The 22931-nt window shown below is 43.0% G+C and overlaps 1 protein-coding gene across 1 annotated transcript in view; it reads right to left on the reverse strand.

The window, feature by feature from the left end:
- Clnk (cytokine dependent hematopoietic cell linker) overlaps positions 1 to 22931 on the reverse strand; it is a 167753-nt gene that overhangs the window by 7468 nt on the left and 137354 nt on the right. Inside the window, exons 15-18 of the mRNA XM_055624067.1 lie at positions 18777 to 18817; positions 11683 to 11816; positions 6863 to 6940; positions 1832 to 1987 (exon numbers count right to left, since the gene is read on the reverse strand). Coding sequence (XP_055480042.1) covers positions 1832 to 1987; positions 6863 to 6940; positions 11683 to 11816; positions 18777 to 18817 — 409 coding nt within the window. The remainder of the gene's footprint in view (positions 1 to 1831; positions 1988 to 6862; positions 6941 to 11682; positions 11817 to 18776; positions 18818 to 22931) is intronic.

Raw genomic sequence — 22931 nt, forward strand, 5'->3', positions numbered from 1 at the left:
CACACACACACACACACACACACACACACACACACACACACACACACTAAAATTTAACTGAAGCTTAGTAGACAATAGTTACACTCAAGTTGTGAAAGTGAGTCCAAAACTCTCATTACAGTGCACATGGCACATGGTAGAAATCAAACCCAGGGGCTGTGGTCTGATTATATTGCCACATCAGCTAACACGTCTCCTCAGTAAACTCCCAAGTGAATGTGTTCAAAAACAATTGACTTCTGTTTGTGAACATAGGCAAACGCAGACGTTAGTACTTCATGCTAGACCTGTCTTTCAAGTAGCTAAGTGCCATTATTTATGTGTTTTAAGGATTAAAGAGAGTGGAAACCAGGTGACTTGGGAAAGACACTTGGTGATAGTGGCTTACTATTTTTTTTTTTCTGGTGTAGTTCTGGCTGAGGTCATGACAAGTTGCAGTTCCAATCTTGGTCATTTGGAAAGTGTTTGTTCTCCCCCAGTTCAGTATGTCTGCCATGAAGCCATTGACCCAGCCCCTTTCTGTTTTTCTTTCTTGAGATAGGGTCTCACGTAGCTCATGCTGGCCTGGAAGTTACTGTATAACTTGGTCCTCCTTCCTCGATCCTCCTTCCTCTACCTGGAGTTACAGGTGTGCACCACCACCCATGTTTCATGTGGGTGGACCCCAGAGCTTTGTATATACCAGGTAAGTACTCTACCCACTGAACCATGGCCCCAGTGTTCGTTTTGTTTGGTTTTGATAATGAACCATCTTCCTCTGTGTATGCAGATCTTTGGCTCCTACCAAGCTGTTGTTTTATTCTTAATAGCATTTCCAGACTGAGCTGGACTGGTACATCACTCTCTACACCAGGCCTTTAGTTTCTCCATCAACTTCATGCCTGGTTTTCAGATGGCAAGCTTTCTTCTTTGCTGCATTTTCCTTGCTTCCAGGCTCATTGTATAATAGGTATGAATTATTTCCTGACAGATCCCTTCCCTAGTCTCAATACAGGAGTTTCCATGGGCCGTTCTGCTGAATTTGGCTTAAGAGCTGAGGCCAACATCTGAGTCTCAGCACGGGTGTTTGAGAAAAATCCTTGCAACTTCAGGCTTGGACTGTAGCAGACACAGAAAGCTCTCTCCATTCCAGGAGAGATGAAGCATGGACGGACCACACTCCAAGAGCACTGATGAAAGCTGCTGACCTTTCCTGCATTCTCCGACCCTGTGACTTCTGAGTGCTTCTCTCTTTATATGTGTGTGCATGTGTATGTATGTTTGTGAGTGCTTAGATGTCTATACACATGTGTACTAGAAGGGCAGAGAACAAGTTATGTGTCATTTTTCAAGTGCTGTTCACTTTATTATTTTTTGAGACAAGTTCTCTCACTGGCCTCCCATCAGCACACCCGTACTGAGGATAGGATCTCAGCTTAGCACCCAAAGGTACTGCTGAACACACATTCATTCTGAGGACGCAATCCTGTGGATAAATGAATGACACATACCTGCAATGAACATGGGGAGTTAGGAGACTAGAATGTCAGCTTGGGCTGGGAGAAGCTCTCCACAAGGCAGAATGCAAATGCTTCTTTCTGAACAGGTTTCTCTAAGAGGCTTGAGAGGCTGAGGGACATTCTGTGGCATGGTGGACTTCTGGCTTGGTGAGCTGAACATGGCAAGACATGTGCTAGGATGTTCATGAAAGGAGCTATCAGGGGATCACTGCAGTGTCTTTCCTCCTGTCCTGTGTTCACTGGACTGTGTGGACATAATGGAGGATCTCCCAAACTCCATGTTCCTTTTTTATTTCTAGCCTCAGAGAGGGAATTGGTTGGATTGCACCTACCTCATTTCCCCTGAGTCCTGTGCCCAGGGCAAACTGCTGGTTGCTCTCCAGGAAACGGATTTTCACATTGTAGACTTTGTTCCCATAAAACACCACCAAAACATACGGTTCTGCCTTGGATTTTGTGGAACAATCTCGGACCAAAAAGGTTCCATCCTGAAGCAAAAGGAATTATGGTTATCTTCTCAGATGTGCAGGACCCTGGCCTTAAGGTGATATTGACAATGATGCTTTTGTGAGATTCCTAAATGGATTTAGTTTTTGGCAACCTAGCTATACATTCTATTTAACTCTGAGCTTTTGCTGATTGCCTGTTGGGGTTTGGATATAAAGTGTCTCCTCAAGAGGCTTATGTATTCGCTGGTGCTGATACAGGGACGCAATTGGTTCATGAAGGTACTAACAACATGAGATTAACATATTGGTGAGTTTAAAGCTGAATGGGCTATTTGGAGGTGGAGACTACTCATAGGAAGTAGATTGTCAAGATGGGTGCCTTGGAAAGATGTATCTTGTTCTTAATCTTCTTTCTGCTCTCTGGATACTGTGAGGTGGGCAACCCTTCATCTGTGATGCTTCTACTTTGCCACAGACCTAAAATTAATGGGATCAACCTACCAAGGACTGAAATCAGTAGCTCAAAGAAACCTTCCTTCCTGAAGTTTTTCTCCAGTCTTTTGTGACAGCAGTGGCCAACACGGTGTCTGTATGGATACAATTTTTACTGCCTGCTGAGAACACACCAGATGCACAATGGCTTCCTTTGTTCAAACCTTCTTCTACTCTCTGCATATTTCTTACAAACTTAATGACATGTTCATAGTAGATTCATCAACCAGTCCTTTATTTGATCTCCTGTCCCCAGCTCCTGGCTCCAGCCAGGCTACCATTTCCTGAATGGACTCCTCCTCTGGGTTTTTGTTGCATATTGTCTTCTTTCTGCACAGGCGAGTCCCCCTTCATCCCTCTCTGGTGTGTTCCTCTAAGCCTGTCACTGTTCACATGTTGGCCCTGGAGATCAAATCTTCTTCTAGAGAGGACTGGAAGCCATCACAGACCATACAAAGATCTTAGCCCAAGAAATCAGACTCCTGTGTGGGGAGATTTTAGTGCAGGATCAGGGTTTCCAAAAGAGGAATGGGGCTTTGCACAGAATGATGCCAAAATGAGTAGAGAGATGGAGTAGCCTGAAGTTAGGTCAAGGCAAGGAAAAGGACATGGGAAAGGTGCCAGAAGTGTCAGTATCCAAGGCCAAGGGTTGGACAGAAAAGGTATGCAAAAGATCAACAGGACTAAAGCGTCAGGGTGGAGAATAGGGCATGAGCCAGAAATAAGCAGACACACTGGAGGGAATCTCTCAAGACGAGGGTGTGAGGCTGAGAGGCAGACTTTCCCTGATCACACTGTAAGGTTTGGCCTCAGGATTATGTTGTGTCATCCATATGCTGTAACTATAAATGTGTGAAAACTATAAATGTGTGATAAGTGTCATAAATAGCATAGATGTAGAGGCTATGTATGATGATTTATAATTCTCATTCTTATATGGTTATCTATACATATTGCATGGGCTAGTAATAACTAATCTATAATATAACCTATAATACGATATCAATATATAAAATACTATGTCATACAATATGATTCTTTAACAAACACTAAATTTAAGGATAACATTATTACTTTTTTTTGTGTATATGTCATGATGTGAGCAATAGAAGTTTACTAAGAGCTGCCCTTAAGGTGACCAGCCTTCACATACATTATTTCATTTGATCTTTACATAAGTCTGGAGGAAAGACTTTTACTCCCATTTACAAGGAATTAAGGCTTTGCAGCCCAAACAAATCTCCCAGGCTTAGCACGTGGGTCTAACATTGGCACTGGATGTGTGGTTGTCATCTACAAAGTTCATGTTTGAGAAATGAACAGTCAAACTGGGAAAACAAAGGCTGGAAAGATGACTCAGCCATTAAGAACTCTTGCCACCCTATCGTGAGAGCCAAGTTCATTTCCCAACATCCATGTCAGGCAGCTCTGATGGATCCAACAGCCTCTTCTGGCCTCTGTGGGCAACCACACATGTATGTGTGCCCACACACACACATTTAAATAAAAATAATATAATAAATCTTTTATTAATTGCAAAAATTGTCTTATAATGTTTTGAGTAAATTAACAGTTTTATGTTGGCCTGCATTCATATCTGTTCTTGGTCACATGCCCTACTCGTTGGACAGTTAGCAAATGACAAACCTGAAAACCAAGCAGCAAGTCTAACTCTTTAAGCACGGTGACCTCTGCCTTCACTAAGGGTGATGAGGAACTGTTTGCAACTTTCTCTGCGTAACACATTTGTTCAGAAGCATAGTCTTACGACTCCAGCACAGAACATTACTAGAGATCAGGAAGGGGAATGGAGGCCAAGAATTAGGGCCAAACTCGGGGTTTATTATCTTAAACTCTGCAAAGCACTTGTCAAAATAAATCTGGGAAATCTTCCATTGAAGTTAAATTATCTCTTATAAATGGGAAACGTTCTGACAAAACTGATGCAAACAGAAAAGGAAAATATGGCCGTTCAGCTTAGACAGTGTTACTCTGTGTCTGGGGGGGGTGCAGCACAGGCACAAGGGGAGCAAGGGGGGATGTAAGGAGCACCAAGCCCTGCCATAGCACAGCTCACATGTGGGCTTCTGCCTCTGGGTCCTCTAAGGTCTTGCTGATGAAAGCCCATTGGGTACTGATTACCCAAGAAGAGGCACTTTGGCTGGGGTATACTGTCACCACGCCGCATCGTATGACAGCAGAGGCCAGCCACGTCTGAAGCCCTGACAGAGGAAGGGAACAGAGATCCTGGGACAGGGACCAGCTAACCCCTCTCAAAACCACCCCATTGTAGAGGACTGTCATGGTAGCTGGAAGCAGCTGAGATTCGGTGAAGTGAGTATTAATCTCGTTATTGTGACTGAGACCCTGGCCTCAGGGCCCTGTTCTAGGGAATGAGGTAGTTCCAGTTATTCCTGATAGAGTCATATGGTTTGTTAGCAATCTCCTTAGTCTCTAGTGCTAGTGTTAACAAGGTAACATGAAATTAGTAAATAAATAAAAATAAAGTCATTCTTGTATGGTTTGGAAGGTCAGAAGTCCACAGTGAATCTCTCTGGGCTAGAACTAGCATGAGAGGATGGAGTCTGTGTCTGTGACTCTGCTAGTCCCTAGGGGTCACTAGAATCCTGGCTGGTGGTGCCTCCACCATTATGACCTTACTTCCACAATCACATCTGTTCTTTGACATTCCTGCTTCCCTCATATCAGAGAGCACAAGAGGAAACCCAGCTCAGGATACCCTCCCCATGGCAAGACCCCAATTTAACCAATCTGCTAAGCCCCCTTTCCTATATAAAGTGATTCATTCACAGGTTCTAGGATTAAGACATGGACATATTGGTGTGAGGGGGGAATGGCCATGATTCTGTTTATCATAGCAACTGATGGAATAATTTAATTTTTACATCAATTCTGAGTTTTCTTAAATGTGTTGGAGACCTATCATTTATTCATGAATTAAGTGACTCATTCATACTGTGCTGTCACATTCAGCAGCAGCCTGGTGGAGGATTTAGTAGTCCTTAAGCCATAGAAGCTTTCTGTTATTTCTTAGCAACTCACTGTAGTTCTGTGCCTAGCAGAGTAGTCACCTGAGAGTCACTTGCTTTGCCATGAAGGCTGTGGTAGTCGACCTGGTTGCAAGCACTCAAGTTCTCATAGCATGTTGAAACCTCCCGTTTGAAGTTAGCTTTGGTTGTGGAATTTGGTCAAGGGAGAGGTAAAGTATGTTACTCCCGGGGGAGATGTGTGAAGAGCCAGGATGTGAAGGCAGAAGCACAGCATGCACACAGGGCCTCACAAAGCCCAAACAAATCTATCTTGAATCTGATGTGCAATGAAGAAATAGTTATCTTGGGTTAAATGACAGAAATCTTGGGGATAGCTGTTACCGTCACATGACCTATCAAATGCTGGGTTGCAGCATTCATGACCCCTGCTCCGTTCCTGAAGAAGTGAGGCATAAGCACCCAATTGTACCATGGTTGCACTTTTAATAAGGAGATGGAATTTGAAGAGAGCAGAAGGAGGTGCTGCCCATTGTGACCACATGTGATTTTCCAGTGGCTCCCCGAGCACCAATACTTTAAAAATTTTTCTACTTTATGAATAAAGAATCAAAAAGTAACCTTGTTTAGGAACTTGAGAAAGCTGCATATCTAATAAATGACAAAACCAAGTGTTAGGTCTGAAGCCATTTTTACATATCTCTGCGTTTTAAGAAAACTATTCCTGCACTGATGTAGCCCATCGCAGCTCAGTCTCCATGTGGGTTTCCTAGTAAGGGGAACAGTGACATTTTACCATGCTTTAAAATCGAGACAGGAACTGTAACTTGGCTCACTTTATCCTGTACCACACTGACTTGCCTAAATGTTTGACAAGTGGTTTTAATTATTTTGCTTCTAAAATTCCCCTGAGATGGGAAAGGGAGGGCAACAGAGAGCTGTGTGGTGTGTGGAGAATGGACTGTGGTCTGCTGCTGTAATATACTCCATGGCTCTTTGATCACCTCCCACTGAAGGGGGAGCAGCCTTACCAGGCCACAGAGGAAGATAATGCAGCCAGTCCTGATGAGACCTGATAAGCTAGGGTGAGAGGGAAGGGGTAGAGTACCTCCCCTATTGTTAGACTGGGGGAGGGGCATGGGAGGAGAAGAGGGAGAAAAGGTGGGATTGGGAGTGTAAGAGGGAGGGGGCTACAGCTGGGATACAAAGTGAATAAACGGTAATTAATAAAAAATAAATTAATTAAAAGAGAAAACCATTCATCTGTGTATTTAGTGTTCTTTCATTATAAAAACTGTACCCCATTATCTTTTCTTATTCTCTCCCATATAACCCCTTCTTCCCAAGTCTCCTTATGTATATATCTGCATACAGAAACACACAGAATAGCCACAGGAACACTGTAGAACATTACCTTTTTCTCTCTCATTAACACCTCCTCCACTGCCTGGCGACTGTATTCTCCAACGTACCATTCATTCCGTTGGACACCCTAGGGTACAAGTTCAATGAGGAATAGTTTAGAATCAAAGGGAGGTATTCATTATGGAATAATGAATTTGAATTCGACTTTTGTTCCACCCGTGTCCAATCACAGACTAATGGATAGATATTCAGCGCAGATCAGTTTGTTCTGGGACCCGGAGATGCCCACTGATGTTGAGAGAAGATGGACACAGAAAAAGCAAATGCAGCTGGAGATTCCAGGGTTGACAGGGTAGAAAGACAGTGGTTATTGGGAGTGGCCAGAAACTGCCAAGCAGTTGGGAAAAGTCCACCATTGAGTTTCAGGAAGCATAAACCCTTAATCTGTCAATGATTTTATTTGATTTTCTCTTAGATGGGGTGTCATGTATCACAGGCTGCCTTGAATTCACGATATATCTGGGGATGACCCAGAGCTCTTGTTCCTCCTAAGTGCTGGGATTACACTCAGCTCTCAGGGACATCTGACTCTGCATCTGGTGAGGTTTCTTGAGGATGTGTGTAGACTGTGACACTGTGCTGTGCTGGTCACTGTAAAAATAGTGGTCAGAGTAGGCTGCTGCAGCCCTGGCTGTGTGTGTCTCCTTCCTGGGGCTGTGAGGTAAAATCGAGACTGAACTGTAACTTGGCTCGCTGACTTGCCCAAATGTTCAACAAGTGGTTTTAATTATTTTGCTTCTAAAGGTTCCCTGAGGTGGGGAAGGGAGGGCAACAGAGAGCTGTGTGGTGTGTGGAGAACAGACTGTGCTCTGCTGCTCTGACATACTCCATAGCATGTGGACAAGTGGCTTTCAGACTCTCACTCCCTGGATGTCTTTACAAAGCCGCAGTTGGGTCTCTTTTGAGAAAGGATGACTCTGTCCCTTGCTGTGCACATGGATGCCACCACCTGTCCCCCATCTACCATGAGGCATAGACAGCTTGTTTATATCTGTAAACTTACTGAAGTGATTGAGAGAGAATAGCAGACCAAGAAAGGGTATGGTGCTCTTACCTGGACCCCCACAAAGGAGACCCCAACGGTCTACCATCTGACCACAGGTGACAACTGTGGTCCAAGAGACAACAGACAGGGGACTGCCAACTCTCCCAGTGCTCCAGTTCAACTCAGTCTCCACTACTTTCTCTTCACTCAATTGCCATGGTCTGCGTGTCAGAACTTGGACCTAAAGCTCTTCTTGGTGTCCTAGGCAGGTGGCTTGTCTCTGCTGCTCAGTGCTAAGCTGAACTCTTGGGTCTCTGGCAGCTCTCCTTGATGTCTAAACTCCTGCAGTGACTCCCTGCACCTATCAATTCTTGGCCTCCACTAGGAATTCTTTAAACTCTGTGGCCTCTTTAATCAATTGTCACCCCCACCTTCTAGTTTATGGTATAATTATAGTTTAAGAGTTAAGATCAGTAGTTCATTCACATTGGAATAAAAGAACTTGGAGGTGCTAATGAGCAGCTATCAAGGGAAAATCAGGACCACTTGAATCACAGCCAATGAAACTGATATAACTTGAGAGCTTAATACTCAGTGAATTCTGACATTGCAGAAAGGTGCGAGTGTGTTCATCTATGCTCCCGGCATTGTGTTGTGTCCCCATGACAGCATGGTCCTGCAATCTCTTCATTGAGTATCCCGGGTCACAATGTTGACTCACACCACTCAAGACCCTTCCTTATCCAATATCTCAAACCTTCCCACACAATTTCCCTGGACTATGCATAATGGACAATTATAACTTATCCTAGTTATACATGAGTAGCAGAGACTCAGGGAGTCAAAAATCTGCCACGTGATTGGCAAGAATCAGGGACATGACATCACGTCTCTGGTTTCTCATTGCAGTCTCTGGTCTTCCCAGTACCAACATGATCCATCCAGTGATGGGCACAGGTGAACACAATCTGTCCAGGATGCACTAACTCGTACCTAACTACAGCCTCCCTCCTTTCATCTCATATCATGGGCCTGGCCAGTCAGGCCTATCTACTGCTCCAACACAAACACACCAGCTACCTTGGGCTGGCACTTCTTATAACCAATCCTCTGGTCTCCGCCATTCAGCTCAGGCACTGTGTTCCACATAAGTTTCAACACAAAATTAAGGGAAAGCACAAGGCAGGAAACCACAGGGGTGACTCTCACAAGCATTGTGCTCAGTGAATCAAAGCCAGGAACAAAGGAGTCACTCTCCTGTTTAGATAGGGTTGTAGGAAGGACACAGGGCAGTGGTGGAAATGAGAGAGCTGCTGCTGTCTGGAGCCAGAGGAAAACGTCACAGGAGCAGGAAGGAAATATGTTTCTTGAACCAGGTCAGTGGCTAAGTCTGGTATTTTCATTTGTCAAAAGCCACGGGACTGTACAGGATACTTGCAATTTCTGATATTTATTGCATGTGAAGAATATCTTAAGTAGTTCTTTGGTTTTGTAAACACAGACAAAATTGAGCCTAAAACTCTTATCTTGTTTGAAGCCTCCTCTGTATTAGTTCATCTTCTTTATTCCCTCAAGTAGAGGAACTTATTACAAAGGAGGCTTCAAACAAGATAAGAGTTTTACAGTTCTGGGAGGGTCCAGACCTTGCCCTTAAGCATTACTCAGTCAAGCTTCCAGTAAGAAAATGTCTGAGACCTCACCTCCCTGCCAGGGTGTTAGCCTGCTGGTCACTGTGGTCACTGTGGTAGTGGCTCGGGGGGCTCCTGGCTAGTCTCAGGGCTTGGGAGGACTCAGCCATGGTGAGTTATTTACTCACTCATGTGGCCAGTCAAGCTGGGAAGATGCTTTAGAGCAGTGGTTCTCAACCTTCCTGATGCTGTGATCCTTTAGTATAGTTCCTCACGTTGTGGTGACCCCTAATTATGAAATTATAACATTGTTACTTAATAACTGTAATTTTGCTACTGTTGTGAATTATAATGTAAATATTTGATATGTGATCCCCAAAGGGGTCTGGACCCACAGATTGAGAACCACTGCCTTAGATTTTTATATATGCATATGGTGTAAAGTCACCATTTTAGCCACTTTTGAACATGTAACTCATTGCGTTAAGTGCATTTATATTGCTTTAAAACCATCCTCTCAAACTGAAACTCTGTGCCCACTAAATGACAGCTCTCCCTTACTGTCTTCTCCTTTCCAGTCTTGGGAAGCCACTTTGCTACCTGATGTCTCTGAAGACTTGGAAGTTCTAGGAACCATGAATGGTAGAAGGCATTTGTTTGTCCTTTAGTGCCTTACTTGTCTTACTTCACCTTGGATCATAGTTTTGAAGTTACCCATGTAGAACATGCCAAATTTTAATTTGTGTGTGATATTTTGTTTACCTATCTGTGAATGGACACCTGTGTTCTTCTTACTTTTTGACTATCATAAATAATGTCATATCCTGCTGGGCTCTTCTTTCAGTTCTCTTGGGGATATGCCCGTTAGTATAATATTATCATATTGATTTCTACCTTACTTTTTATGTCTATCTGGAATATTGCTTTTATAAAATTATCAACTTGGCAGACATGGTGGCACACACATACCTGTAATCCCAGCACTCGGGGAGGCAGAGGCAGAGTCAGAGGCGGGTGGAGCTCGGTGAGTTTGAGGCCAGCCTGGCTTACAAAGTGAGTTCAAGGCTGCACAGGAGAAACCCTATCTCAACCTCCCCCCCCCCAAAAAAAAAATTAATGTAACAGTGCAAAGTGAAAGCAGTCCATTTACATAATGTTACATGGACATCATTATTGGGAGTGTTTATATCTGCCATAAGTCATAAGACTTGCTGAACTGTTGAAAATGGGACAATCCTGATCTAGTCCAAGCTTTTCTCATGCCCCTGAAGAAGTCAGGCTCTGGGAAGACTTTGGTCTTATGTAGATGTTGAGTTAGAGCTCAAGAATCCTAAGGCTTTTGAGAGGGGCAGAATGGAAAAACATTCAGGTGCATGTGAAGGAGAAATCAAAGAAGATTCCAGAGCCCATAGGAAGAACAGGGGGAGGACATTCGAGAGTGAGTTAGGGATTAATTATAGACATTTGAGATACTGTGGAAATGACAAGGAATTACTCAGAGATCCCGGATGCTTCACTTACAATCCTCTGAGAAGCTTGGACACTCCTAAGCTGAGGCTATGCAATGAGGGCAGCACTATCTTCTTTGGTGATGTCTTTAGTAATGTTACAGATAATGGAGGGAGGGGCAGATAAGACACAGAAAACTCACTGTTGAACTGAGAAGCCATTGTGCAAATGGAGCCGATTTTAGGGAGAGATCATGAAACACACCAAGGACAAATAAAGCTGGCACCTATTGGGTATTTTAGCTCTCTTCTGTATCAGGGTTCTTGACTGCTCACACTGGCTGACACATATAATCAATGCTCAAGAAATAGCTGACAGGCTCAACTGAAGTTGAAATGTGACATGTGAATCTTTCGATGGGAAATAAACTAATATTAAAATTCCAGTTAATCATCCATGAAACTTAATAAATACAAGTCTAAATTTCTCTCAACTATAGCCCTACCCCCGGGAGTTAATGAACAGAACATTCTGAGAATCTGGAAAAGACGCAAGTTGAAAATCTGGTGAAAGGGTAATGAAGTATGAGACAACAAAACTTTTTCGAAACATGAAAACCCAAACATTTGTCATTTTGTGGGAAAATAATTAATGGCAACCACAGTGATCTGCTTTGGGTGTTCTCAGCAAGCTCTCCCTGGATTCCCCGAACAGCCAGAAGGGCTTTCAGAGAAGCTCCCACCTCACCTTCTCGTCAGGCTTTGTGGGAACAGGTTTCCCTATGTTTGTGTTTTCAAAGGGCAGCACTCGATAGTGAAGGTGACGGCTGGCTGCAGCTTGACATCTCTGAGGAGCGCAGTGTTGCATGATGCCTGTATGGTCTGGAAAAAGATGACAGTTAAATGAAATCGCACTGCTTTCATTACACAGCTGGGACCACCACTGCCTGTCTGTGAACATCTTTGTGGTCTAGACAACACCCTCTCCCCAGGGACTATGGTGCTCCCCCCCTTCCACGTTCACCTTCCCTGCTCTTTCGCCACAGGGAATCTAGAGTAATCTTTCAAAACTATAATTGTGTGGCTGGGAGATAGCTCAGTAAGTTAAAAAAGGCTTGCTTTACAAGTGTGATGAACTGAGTCCGAATCCGCAGAGTTCATGTAAAAACCAGACGCTACTGGGCAGCTATAATTTCAGCTGTAATTCCTACTGGAATACGGTAGGCAGAGAGAGGAGAATCCCCAGAAGCTTACAGGTTAGCCAACTTGGTGAAAAAAACCTCGAAAGCCCTGCCTTGAATAAGGCGGAACACCCAAGATTATCCTTTAACTTCTGTGTAGGCCTACGAGCACGCACGCACGCGCACACACACACACACACACACACACACACACACACACACACACACACGGGGGGGGGGATGGTAACTGTGATTTAGTTACTCATCTTTGCTAAAAATTCTTCCATGTTTACCTTTCTCCCCCCCCCCCCAAATAAAAATTGTCTCTCCTCTGTCTTCAAGGCTCCAAATTTCATCTCTTCTTTTTTCTTCATCTTAGCTTAATTCTTCCCACATCACCCTCTCCATCCTGGCCGTAATGAACTTTGCCCAGTTCCTTAAGCTACCATGATCATTTCTAACTCAGGAAGTACCATTAAGAAACTTCAAGCATTAGCTTAGAAAAGATTTTGAAATACCATTTTTTTTTAAACTGATAGGGAAACTATGGTAATTCATACTTGGGTATTTAGCAGATATTTTATTTAAAATGAATGCATTTAAAGCCATTTCATGGAACACACCGGTGAAGCATTTGTTGCTAATCATAAATTTAAACCAGGAAGGAGCAAATTAGAAGCTGGAAAACTTTGCATCTGACACAAAAGCATCCTGATAGTCATTTCTCATGAGATGGGTAGTGCTATTGAGAATATATTATATAATGACAAATTATTGTGGTTGGGATGGTAACTGGATCCCCAAAGTATGTGAGATGAAGATTTGATCCCCAGTTTGGGATACTCTTGAGAAGTGTGAATATTTTAGGTGATAAACCCTAGTTGGAGAAAATTCGGTCAGTGGGGATGTGCTTTTGAAGGAGATATGTTCATGAAGGTCATGAACACCTTCTGTATTCCAGGCAAGCCTTGCATTTGCAGCTCTCCTGCTGAGAAGCTGGGAAAACCAAGGCCTAAGCAGAAGACTGATTATGTAGACTCTGATCTGCTTTTATAAAAATGAGTTAATTTCACCCTCCAAGTTGTGATTTTAAGAACAAGAAGAAAGCCTGAGATTTCTCTTCCAAAATTTCAACTTGTCCTTGAAATGGTAAAGAATCTATACTGCTAAACTAATTTTAATTTTTGGAACTGTTTGGAAAGAGAATGTGACTTTCAGCTATTTTAAGCACCTCTTTATTTAAAACGTGAAGTAAACAAGAGGATAATTTTGAGAAGTATACTTTCCAGACAATGAGAAAATATGAGGAATAAAGAAGAGATGGATCCAACACAGAGCAGGAAAAACATCGAAAAGTTCTTGAGAAGTTAAGTATTCAAGAGGCACAAAATGATACAAAAGTAGACCCAAATACCAGTAGTAACAACAAACATCAAAGCTGGAAGCAGAGCCCTTGAAAGTCAGACCAAAGTTGGCTTCAAGTCCTAAGGGTGTGCTGATCACATACACAGAATCTAAGGACACAGAGACATCACATGTCAAAGATGGGCATCATGCACTGTATAGTCCTAAAAGAAAGCCTCCAGACCTTTGCTAGCAAGAACTCTTAGCTTAAAAACTTTCGTGTAAGTTATGCTAGAGCAGAATACAGGTGTGTATTATTGAAACAGCAGTGACTATCTTTCCATTGTGGCTCAGAGCACCAAGTTGAGAGGAGAAATCAGCACTCTCAGCATTTTCTGTTACTCAGTTAGTGCTTTGTGCCCAACAGAACTCAGTGATTATGAATTTTTCATGATATTATGGCAATTGATTCATTATCGTTCAACCCCATATGCCTTGCTTAAATATTTAAAAAGTCTTATTTTTAAAAAGAGCGTTTGGCAATAATTATGCATCTGTAGTCTGTTCACAGAACTAGTTAAATGAAACAGCAGCAAATGAATGTGCCACACGATTTTCTCCTGAATGACGCCGGTTTGGCCCTGCGTCAGACGATGAATAAATGAAGGAACAATTCTAAGACTGTATCTGTATCCCACCACAAGGAGTCATCGATTTTACCCCCTCAGAATGAGAGCAGTTAAGCTTCCAAAGTCCTTCCTATAGGAGACATTGCATTTGAGGTTGATCGTTCCACAAAGCCTGGAAAAGGGAGGGTGACAGTAATGAAGAGACTGGTGAGAGGACGGGTGGTTGCTACCCCGAGAGGCAGAACAGCCTGAGCAAAAAGGGTTGTGGTAAAGCTGCACTGCTGCCAACAGTTTCTGATGCTTTAAAACTCTTATGTAGCAGCTGGGCATTGTGGCACACACCTTTATCCCAGCTCTCAGGGAGGCGAGAGACAGGCGGATCACTGTGAGTTCAAGGCCAGCCTGGTCTACAAAGAGAATCCATGATAGCCAAGGCTACACAGAAAGACCCTGTCTCTAAAAACAACAACCACAACAACATCTTATGTAACTACACGACTTGGTATGAACTCTTGACTCTTCAGCTCGAGGTTGCTAACTTATGAATGCTGTAAATTTTACCCTAGAGATAGCCGCACACCCCTCTATTGTCACATATAGTACAGCGTTTAAAAAAATCAGGCGACTGATATTCCAACCAAGGACATTGCATGGAGATAACCTAAGACCCCTGCACAGATGTAGCCCATGGCAGTTCAGTATCCAAGTGGGTTCCACTGTACTAGGAACAGGGAGTGTCTCTGACATGAACTGATTGGCCTGCTCTTTAATTACCTCCCTCTGAGGGGGGAGCAGCATTACCAGGCCATAGAAGAAGACAATGCAGCCACTCCTGATGAGACCTAATTGGCTAGGATCAGAAGGAAGGAAAAGAAGTCCTCTCCTATCAGTGGACTTTGGGAGGGGCATGCATGCAGAGGGTGGAGGAAGGGAGGGATTGGGACAGGAGGAGGGAGAGAACCACAGGGGCTATACAAAGTGAATAAAGTGTAATTAAGAAAGAAAAAAAATCAGGCATTGTGTCAGTACCTATTAAAAGATTTTAACTTACATTCATATACAATTAAAACTTAACTTAGTAGGAATGAAATCCATATGTATATTTTCAAAACAAAACAAAACAAAACTAAAAGCAGACGAAATACCATTCCCACTTGCAAATCTAAAGATCAGGTTTGTTAGCATCTTGGCGTATAATAAAACCCTCTTCTAGTACATACACATAACTGCATATAATCTATTTACCTGGATTCTTTAAAGTTTAGCTTGAGTTGACTGATCAGTACATGGGGCCAATTGTGTTTATCTGTAAGTGAACTACCCAGAAACAAACGAAACATATCCAAGATTCTTTTTCCACTTGTAAGATAAGAATAATGATGTCAGCATTTCCAGAGATGTAGGCCTCACTATTGTGTATGAATGCTCACCCTGAAGGCATCTGTATGAGTGTGGGGATGAAGCCCACTAAACTGAGAATCTATGAGTGCAGATGACACATTGTCTTCTGCACATGTCACTCTGCAAAGTCTGATGAATCAGAGATGAACTTCCACTCACCAGAATGAATATTTGCTCAGTAAGGTGATGGGGAAGCATCGGAAGGTCAGTGGAAGGACAAGGATGTCTCTGCTCTGTATCTTTAGGGAGTGATCAAATTCTGAGTACTGATCATGTGTTAGTTGGTGGAAAGATAAAATAATGGAGGCAAATCATGTTCCCTGTCCCCTATAAGCTTATTTTTATTTTTATTTTTTTAGTTTTTATTAATTACAGTTTATTCACTTTGTATCCCCCTGTAGCTCCCTTCCCCCTCCTCTCCGTATCCCATCCTCCCTCCCCCTTCTCCACTCGTGTCTCTCCCCAAGTCCACTGATAAGGGAGGTCCTCCTCCCCTTCCTTCTGATCCTAGTCTATCAAGTCTCATCAGGAGTGGCTGCATTGTCTTCCTCTGTGGCCTGGTAAGGCTACTCCTCCCTCAGAGGGAGGTGATCAAAGAGCAGGCCAATCAGTTCACATCAGAGACAGTCCCTGTTCCCATCACTATGGAGCCCACCTGGACACTGAACTGCCATGGGCTGCATCTGTTCAGGGGTCCTAGGTTATCTCCATGAATGGTCTTTGGTTGTAGTATCAGTCTCAGAAAAGACCCCTGTGCCCAGATTTTTTGGTTCTGTTGCTCTCCTTGTGGAGCTCCTGTCCTCTCCAGATCTTACTATCTCTGGCTTCTTTCATAAGATTCCCTAAACTCCGCCCAAAGTTTGGCTATAAGTCTCAACATCTGCTCTGATACCCTGCAGGGTAGAGCCTTTCAGAGGCCCTCTGTGATAGGCTCCTGTCCTGTTCCCTGTTTTCTCCTTCTTCTGATGTCCATCCTCTTTGCCTTTCTGAATGGGGATTAAGCATCTTAGCCATGATTAGTTATTTTAGGTGTACAAATTTTGGTATGTTTATCCTATATTATATATCTAATATCAATTTATGAGTGAGTATACACCATGTGTGTCTTTCTGCTTCTGGAATACCTCACTCAGGATGATCTTTTCCAGTTCCCACCATTTGCCTGCAAATTTCATGATTTCCTTGTTTTTTTTTTTTATTTTTTTTATTGCTGAGTAGTATTCCATTGTGTAGAAGTACCACAATTTCTGTATCCATTCCTCAACTGAGGGGCATCTGGGTTGTTTCCAGCTTCTGGCTATTACAAATAAAGCTGCTACAAAAATGATTGAGCAAATGTCCTTGTTGTATACTTGAGCATCTTTTGGATATATGCCTGGGAGGGGTATAGCTGGATCTTGAGGAAGTGCTATTCTTAAATAGCCTAGCTTCCTCTGTGGTGTCTTTTTTTTTGCAGGCTCCGCCAGCAGCCCTCATAGCACCACCTGGCACTATAAAAGTGAGGCAGTGGGGAGAATGTCAAATGCATTCTTTCTGAGATGTTTTTCTTAGTATTATTTCATTTGTGTGTATCGATGTTTTGTCGGCTTCTATGTCTGTGCACACAAATGATGTCTTGGACTCTTGGTGATGATGGCCATTTGCTCAACACTGTGGTTTCACCTTGCATTTGCTTTGCATCCATGAATGCTTTAATATTTAAGATTAAGGTTCTCTAATCTGCTCTGAGTTATGATTCTCTCTGACCCGGAAGCATACTTTCAAAACCTGTAAGTCAGACCCTTTCTGGCCCTGTCCATCCCAAGGATTTGGACACCCAAAACCTTCTCATCTTCACATGCTTAAATCTGAGCTTCAGCACTTCTGTTGCTGATATTTGAGTTCTAGGAATGGAAGAAGCCCATGAATTAATCACAACTCTCTTTGACCACTTAAGCTAGGTGTGTAGTATAACTGTAACCGCAATATTTGAGAGGTAGAGAAAGGAGGATCAGGAGTTCAAGGACAGCTTAAGCTGCACAGTGAGTTCAAGATCACTCTGAACTACATGGAACCCTACCTTGTAAAAGAAGGAGGAGGAGGAAGAAGAGGGAGAGAAAAATCTCTTTGGGGGAAAGTCCCATTATCAATGTATGTGTTGGAAAAAAAAGAAAGTTATCACCTGAGCCTTAGCCGTTTCAGTGTAGGGCAAAAATGAAATGACGAATGATGGGAAGCAGGCAGGTAGCTCTGAAGCTCACTGATGTCATTTAGGGAAGAGAAAAGGGGGAACAAAGAAAAGAAGGAAGGCTATTAAAATAGGGGTGTGTCAAGATGAAGGCTGAGTGTGCCTGTGTGATATATTGTACTGATACTAACATATGAGTTTTTATTTACAGTCTGTCAGTGGGAGAGTGAGGCTTAATGGATTAACTGGACTCTGTGGCCCTACTGAAGAGAGAGAGGCAGAGTTGGGACCGGGGCAGTGAGGGGAGCTTTCAACTTCTCCACTGGACCCTGTGGAGTCTGCTGTCTTAGCCCCAAACACTCTTTCCTGTCTCAGCAGAAACAGAGCATCTTCCTGGTGCGCAGAGTAATCAAGAAGAAAAACACACATGGAATAAGTCGCTGAGACAAATGACATTGATATTGCCAAGAGCCTTTGGGCAGGCACTAGGCTCTCTCTGCCTCTCTGTTCAGCTTCATGCGGTTATGTCAGCCTTCTGAGTTTTATGTCACGATGGGTAAAAGGGATCATTTAAGCTATTAAGGTTATTTTTTTTTTCATTTTACAGATTTCTTTCCTTGAGATAAATCTGTGTTACCCCTAGTGTGTTGGAGAAAATAGTCTCCAACTGTTGGAGAAGGTGGAGAGCACACAGTACTCACGAACTGTTGGTGACTAATGGATGAACCCACCTCCCTTCTGGTGAAGACCAGCTGTAGTGTGTTCTTATCAGTTTAGTAACTAACTGCTTCATATACTTTTCAAATACATCTAAAGAGATGCACAGCTAAAGAGCTAAAGAGACACATGGCTCAAGACCCAGATAATTCTCTTCCTATTGTACTTCTGGAAAGGTATCAATACTATGGTTTATAACAACAATGCTTAGAAGAGAATTAATTCATTATAAGTTAAAATAAAAGTTGTACCATGTTAACACACATGGAATACCAATAATCAGTGAAAGTGAGACAGTCACATCTCTACACATCAGCTCAGTGTTTCCAGTTCACAAATGTCAAGTCACCGTGTGGGGCTGGCTTACCTGTTTATATCACGGTTCATACAGTGAAACCCTTACCTCTGCCTTGTACACTGTGCTTTCCTGGCATGTAGGACGAGCTAAAGAAAATGTCAGAATTGGTATGTTAGCATCCCTGTGACAGACAAAAATCCCATTTAGGGGCAAAGTTCATGGCAACATCTAAAGGTGACATTTATAAAGAATGAATTGTTAGTTTTCTAGATAGCGAGAGATTGGCTTTTCCTCTCCTCTCTCAGGTCTGGCAAGTATTACACATGGAATTAAGGGACTGGTGGGCATAGTGTTTCCCTTTGTAATTTCTGTGAGGACATGTCATAGCTCTCTGCTTTGTTGAGCTGAGTGTGGTCTTGCTTTGTAAACAGTAACATCTGTCTAGTACTCATATTCTATAGAACATCTAGCAGTGGAGAGCCAGCTATGGCTAGGAAGAGAAGCATAGATGTCTACATCTTTTGTGAGCTGGATGAGAAAATAATGCATGGGATCATAAGGAACTCCACATGCAAAACGGAGAGTATGAATATGTAACAGAAGGCAATCAAAACAGCAACATGCCTTTCTAATTACAAAACTAGTGCAGCCAGGGCTGCTCACCCATGTCTATGCTCTCTGTACCTTACTCTAATTTTCTAGTTCACTTTGTGTTACAATCAGCATCGATGTAAGCTCCGGGTGCTAATAGAATTTCATCTAATTACATGAGCCATGCTTGTATCCCAAGGATTGTGCTATTGACAGGAGCCTCTGGCTAATTAAAAACAACTTGACCTTTTTTTTTTTTTTTTTTTTGACTGAGAATGTGTCTGCTTTTTGTTGTTCCCACACAAGCCCAAGGACCTTACAGTGGGCATAATAATTGAAAAAATACTAGCAAGTTATCTGGGGACCAGACAGTGCCACCATCGCTGGTTACATGTCTGACATCATGCTCTTAACTACCAAAGCTCACATTCCCTTACGAGCCAATGCATCATTTCTGTTAAATGTCTGAGGGAGAACAAAAAAAGAGCCACAGAATTTCTCTCTGATTTTAAAGAATTTGTAAAAAAAATGTTAAGAGAGGTGGAGTAGATGTCCATCAACGGAGGAATGGATACAGAAATTGTGGTATTTTTACACAATGGAATACTACTCAGCAATCAAAAAGGAGGAAATCATGAAATTTGCAGGCAAGTGGAGGGATCTAGAAAAGATCATTCTGAGTGAAGTATCCCAGAAGGAGAAAGACAAACTTGGTATATACTCGCTTATATAGACCTACAAGATATGATAAACATCATGAAATCTACACACCTAAAGAAGATAATCAAGAAAGTGGACACAGGCAAAGGTGATTAATCCTCATTTAGAAAGACAAATGGGATGTGCATTGAACATATGACAGGAGTCTACCACAAAAGGCATCTGAAAGACTCTACCTAGCAGTGTTTCAAAGCAGACACTAAGACTCATAACCAAACCCTCGGCAGAGTGCAGGGAATCATATGAAAGAAGGGAAGTTAGTATGATATGGAAAGGATAGGAGCTCTACAAGGACCAAATATATCCGGGCACAGGGTCTTTTCTGAGACTGACACTCAACCAAGGACCATCTATGGATATAACCTAGAACTTCTGCTCGGATGTGGCCCGTGGTAGCTCAGTAACCAAGTAGTTTTCCAAAGTAAGGGGAACACGGACTATTTCTAACAGGATCTCAAGGGCAGGCTGTTTGATCCCCCCCCAGGGGAGGAGCAGTCTGTTAGGCCACAGAGGAGGACTTTGCAGCCAGCCCTGAAGATACCTGATAAAACAGGGTCAAATGAAAGGGGAGGAGGTCCTCCCCTATCAGTGGACTTGGAAAGGGGCAGGGAGGAGACCAGGGAGGGAGTGTGGGGTTGGGGAGGGAATGAGGGAGCGGGATACAGCTGGGACACAGAGTTAACAAAATGTAACTAAAAAGAAAAAAAAAAAAAAGAGGTGGAGTGTCCTTTCAAAATGTTTTAGGTACCAAGCACATAGTTCATAAGGATAGACATGACCCCCTAAAACAACTAAAGCTGCCATAAAAGTGATGGCTCATCTAGCAAACAAGGCGAGCACTTTTAAAGAGCCTGCTTTTGGGGGAACATAAAATGAAGGAGACATAGTTTCTGGAGGGAAGAGCTGACTGTGGAGAATCCTAATGGACCCAACAGATGTCTTAGGAAAGGTGGAGAGCGTCAGCACCTGTGGGGGTGAGCGGTCACACAGGTGGAATTGCTCAGACTGCAAAAGATGGGGAAGCATGTTTCAGGAAGGTAGGATAGCCCTGTGGGAAGGCCAGAGAGGGGAAACCATGGTCTATTCTGCAAGAGCCTAGGAAGGAATTCCCACATGAATGGGATGGGATGATGCTCTCTGTGCCAATAGAAGGGTGTTGCAGTAGTCCTGGCAAGAGTTGATGGGCCCTACTCTATGTGGAGAGCTGGGAGGAGAAGTGGGCGTATTCAAGACATTTTTGGAGATAGAATTTTGAATTAGAAAAGCATTTGATGAGAGAGAGAGAGAGAGAGAGAGAGAGAGAGAGAGAGAGAGAGTGAAGAACTTCTGTAAGGGAAATGGCCTATTGAATAATTGAATGCACAGGTCTGGAGCCAAGCAATGGGGCTTGGTTAGGAGATGGAGACTTGGGAACCACTGATGTGGCGGGGGTGGGTGGTGGGTTGGGAGGCATTTGATATTGAAAGAATGGGATTCAGGCCTTCAGTAACAGAGAGGAGTTATAAGATGAGCTCAGAAGTACTACCAGAATTTAGGATTGTACTGGGAGATACATCCAAGAAGGAGAGTTAGGAGAGGTAGCTGATTAAGAGAACAATTAAAACTAAACTTTGTATAATAAATCAAACAAACAAATAAGCTGAAGCCACATGAAATAGCTACCATAGGTACAGGGCAAATGGAAAAGTGCAGTATCTTTTCACCCAAATGTGACTTTCCCCCCTGTTAGAAAATTGCAGTAAGAAAACTATTGAGTCAGATTGGGATTTATGTAGCAAATAGCTTCCTAAGATCTACAGAACAATGGTTCTAATCTCTGAAGGCTGAGGAATGAGAAGTTACTAAAGGGACAAAAGAGGACACATTAAAAAATGGTGGCAGGAGTCCTGAAGATACCTGATAAAACAGGGTCAGATGAAAGGGGAGAAGGTCCTCCCCAATCAGTGGACTTGGAAAGGGGCAGGGAGGAGATGAGGGAGGGAGGGTGGGATTGGGAGGGAATGAGGGAGTGGTATACAGCTGGGATACAGAGTTAATAAAATGTAACTAATAATAAAAATTTACAAAAAAATCACTGTATCCTGACAAGTACTGTATTGATACTGGCAGTGTTATATTCTGTTTCTGATAAACGTATAACAATTTGATTGCTCTCAATAAAATTGTCACAGATTCAGTTGTGCTGAGGACATCAAAAAAAAAAAAAAACTGTGGCAGGAAAAGGGAATGGGGTTTGCGATGCTCCAAGGTTCACAACCTGGCAACCTTATTAAGAGAGCATATGTTTGCTAGGCTCTTGTGATGTTCCTGGTTCTGTTTTAAGCTTGGACACTAACACCGTCCAAATCACGTTGCTCATCAGTGTGACATCTGTCAGTCTGAGTCTAGTAGCTCCCACCTCACAGCCTTTCTCTTCCACCACTAACATGGACACTCCTAGTACATATTTATTATAAATCAAGGCACCATGTCAATTATAGGGCTGTACCATGAGAGCCCTGACTGTTGGGCAGCATTGTTAGAATCATGCTGTTCTCACAGCAGGGCCTCTGGCTTCGGAGTTGCCCTTAACTTCAGTGGTGAAGGACTCTCTCTCTCTGGACCTCATTTTTACCACCTGAGGAATGAGTGAAGTGACGTCCTGGGATAAAAATAAAGCTTGTTTTATTTGTTTGTTTTTTTATGTTTTTGTTTTTCTTTTTTTAACCGGGGAAAGTAGACAGAAGAATAGATGTGCAAATACACTTCTGAGAGGGATAGTGAAGTGGCTGGAGGGCATGTCATGAGGTGTGTAACGGGGAGAGTTTGGAACCAAGGTCACAGGCATTAGCTAGAGCTGCATAGCAGCTCCTCATAGTCCTAGCTTTGTGGGGGAAAGCCACTGCTAATTTATATAGAGGGACCTTGGTCAAGGAATCACCTTTGCTTCTTCCTCAGTGAAGGTGATGG

Source organism: Psammomys obesus, unplaced genomic scaffold (assembly GCF_907164565.1).
Source record: "Psammomys obesus unplaced genomic scaffold, mPsaObe1.curated_primary_1811, whole genome shotgun sequence".
NCBI lineage: Eukaryota > Metazoa > Chordata > Mammalia > Rodentia > Muridae > Psammomys > Psammomys obesus.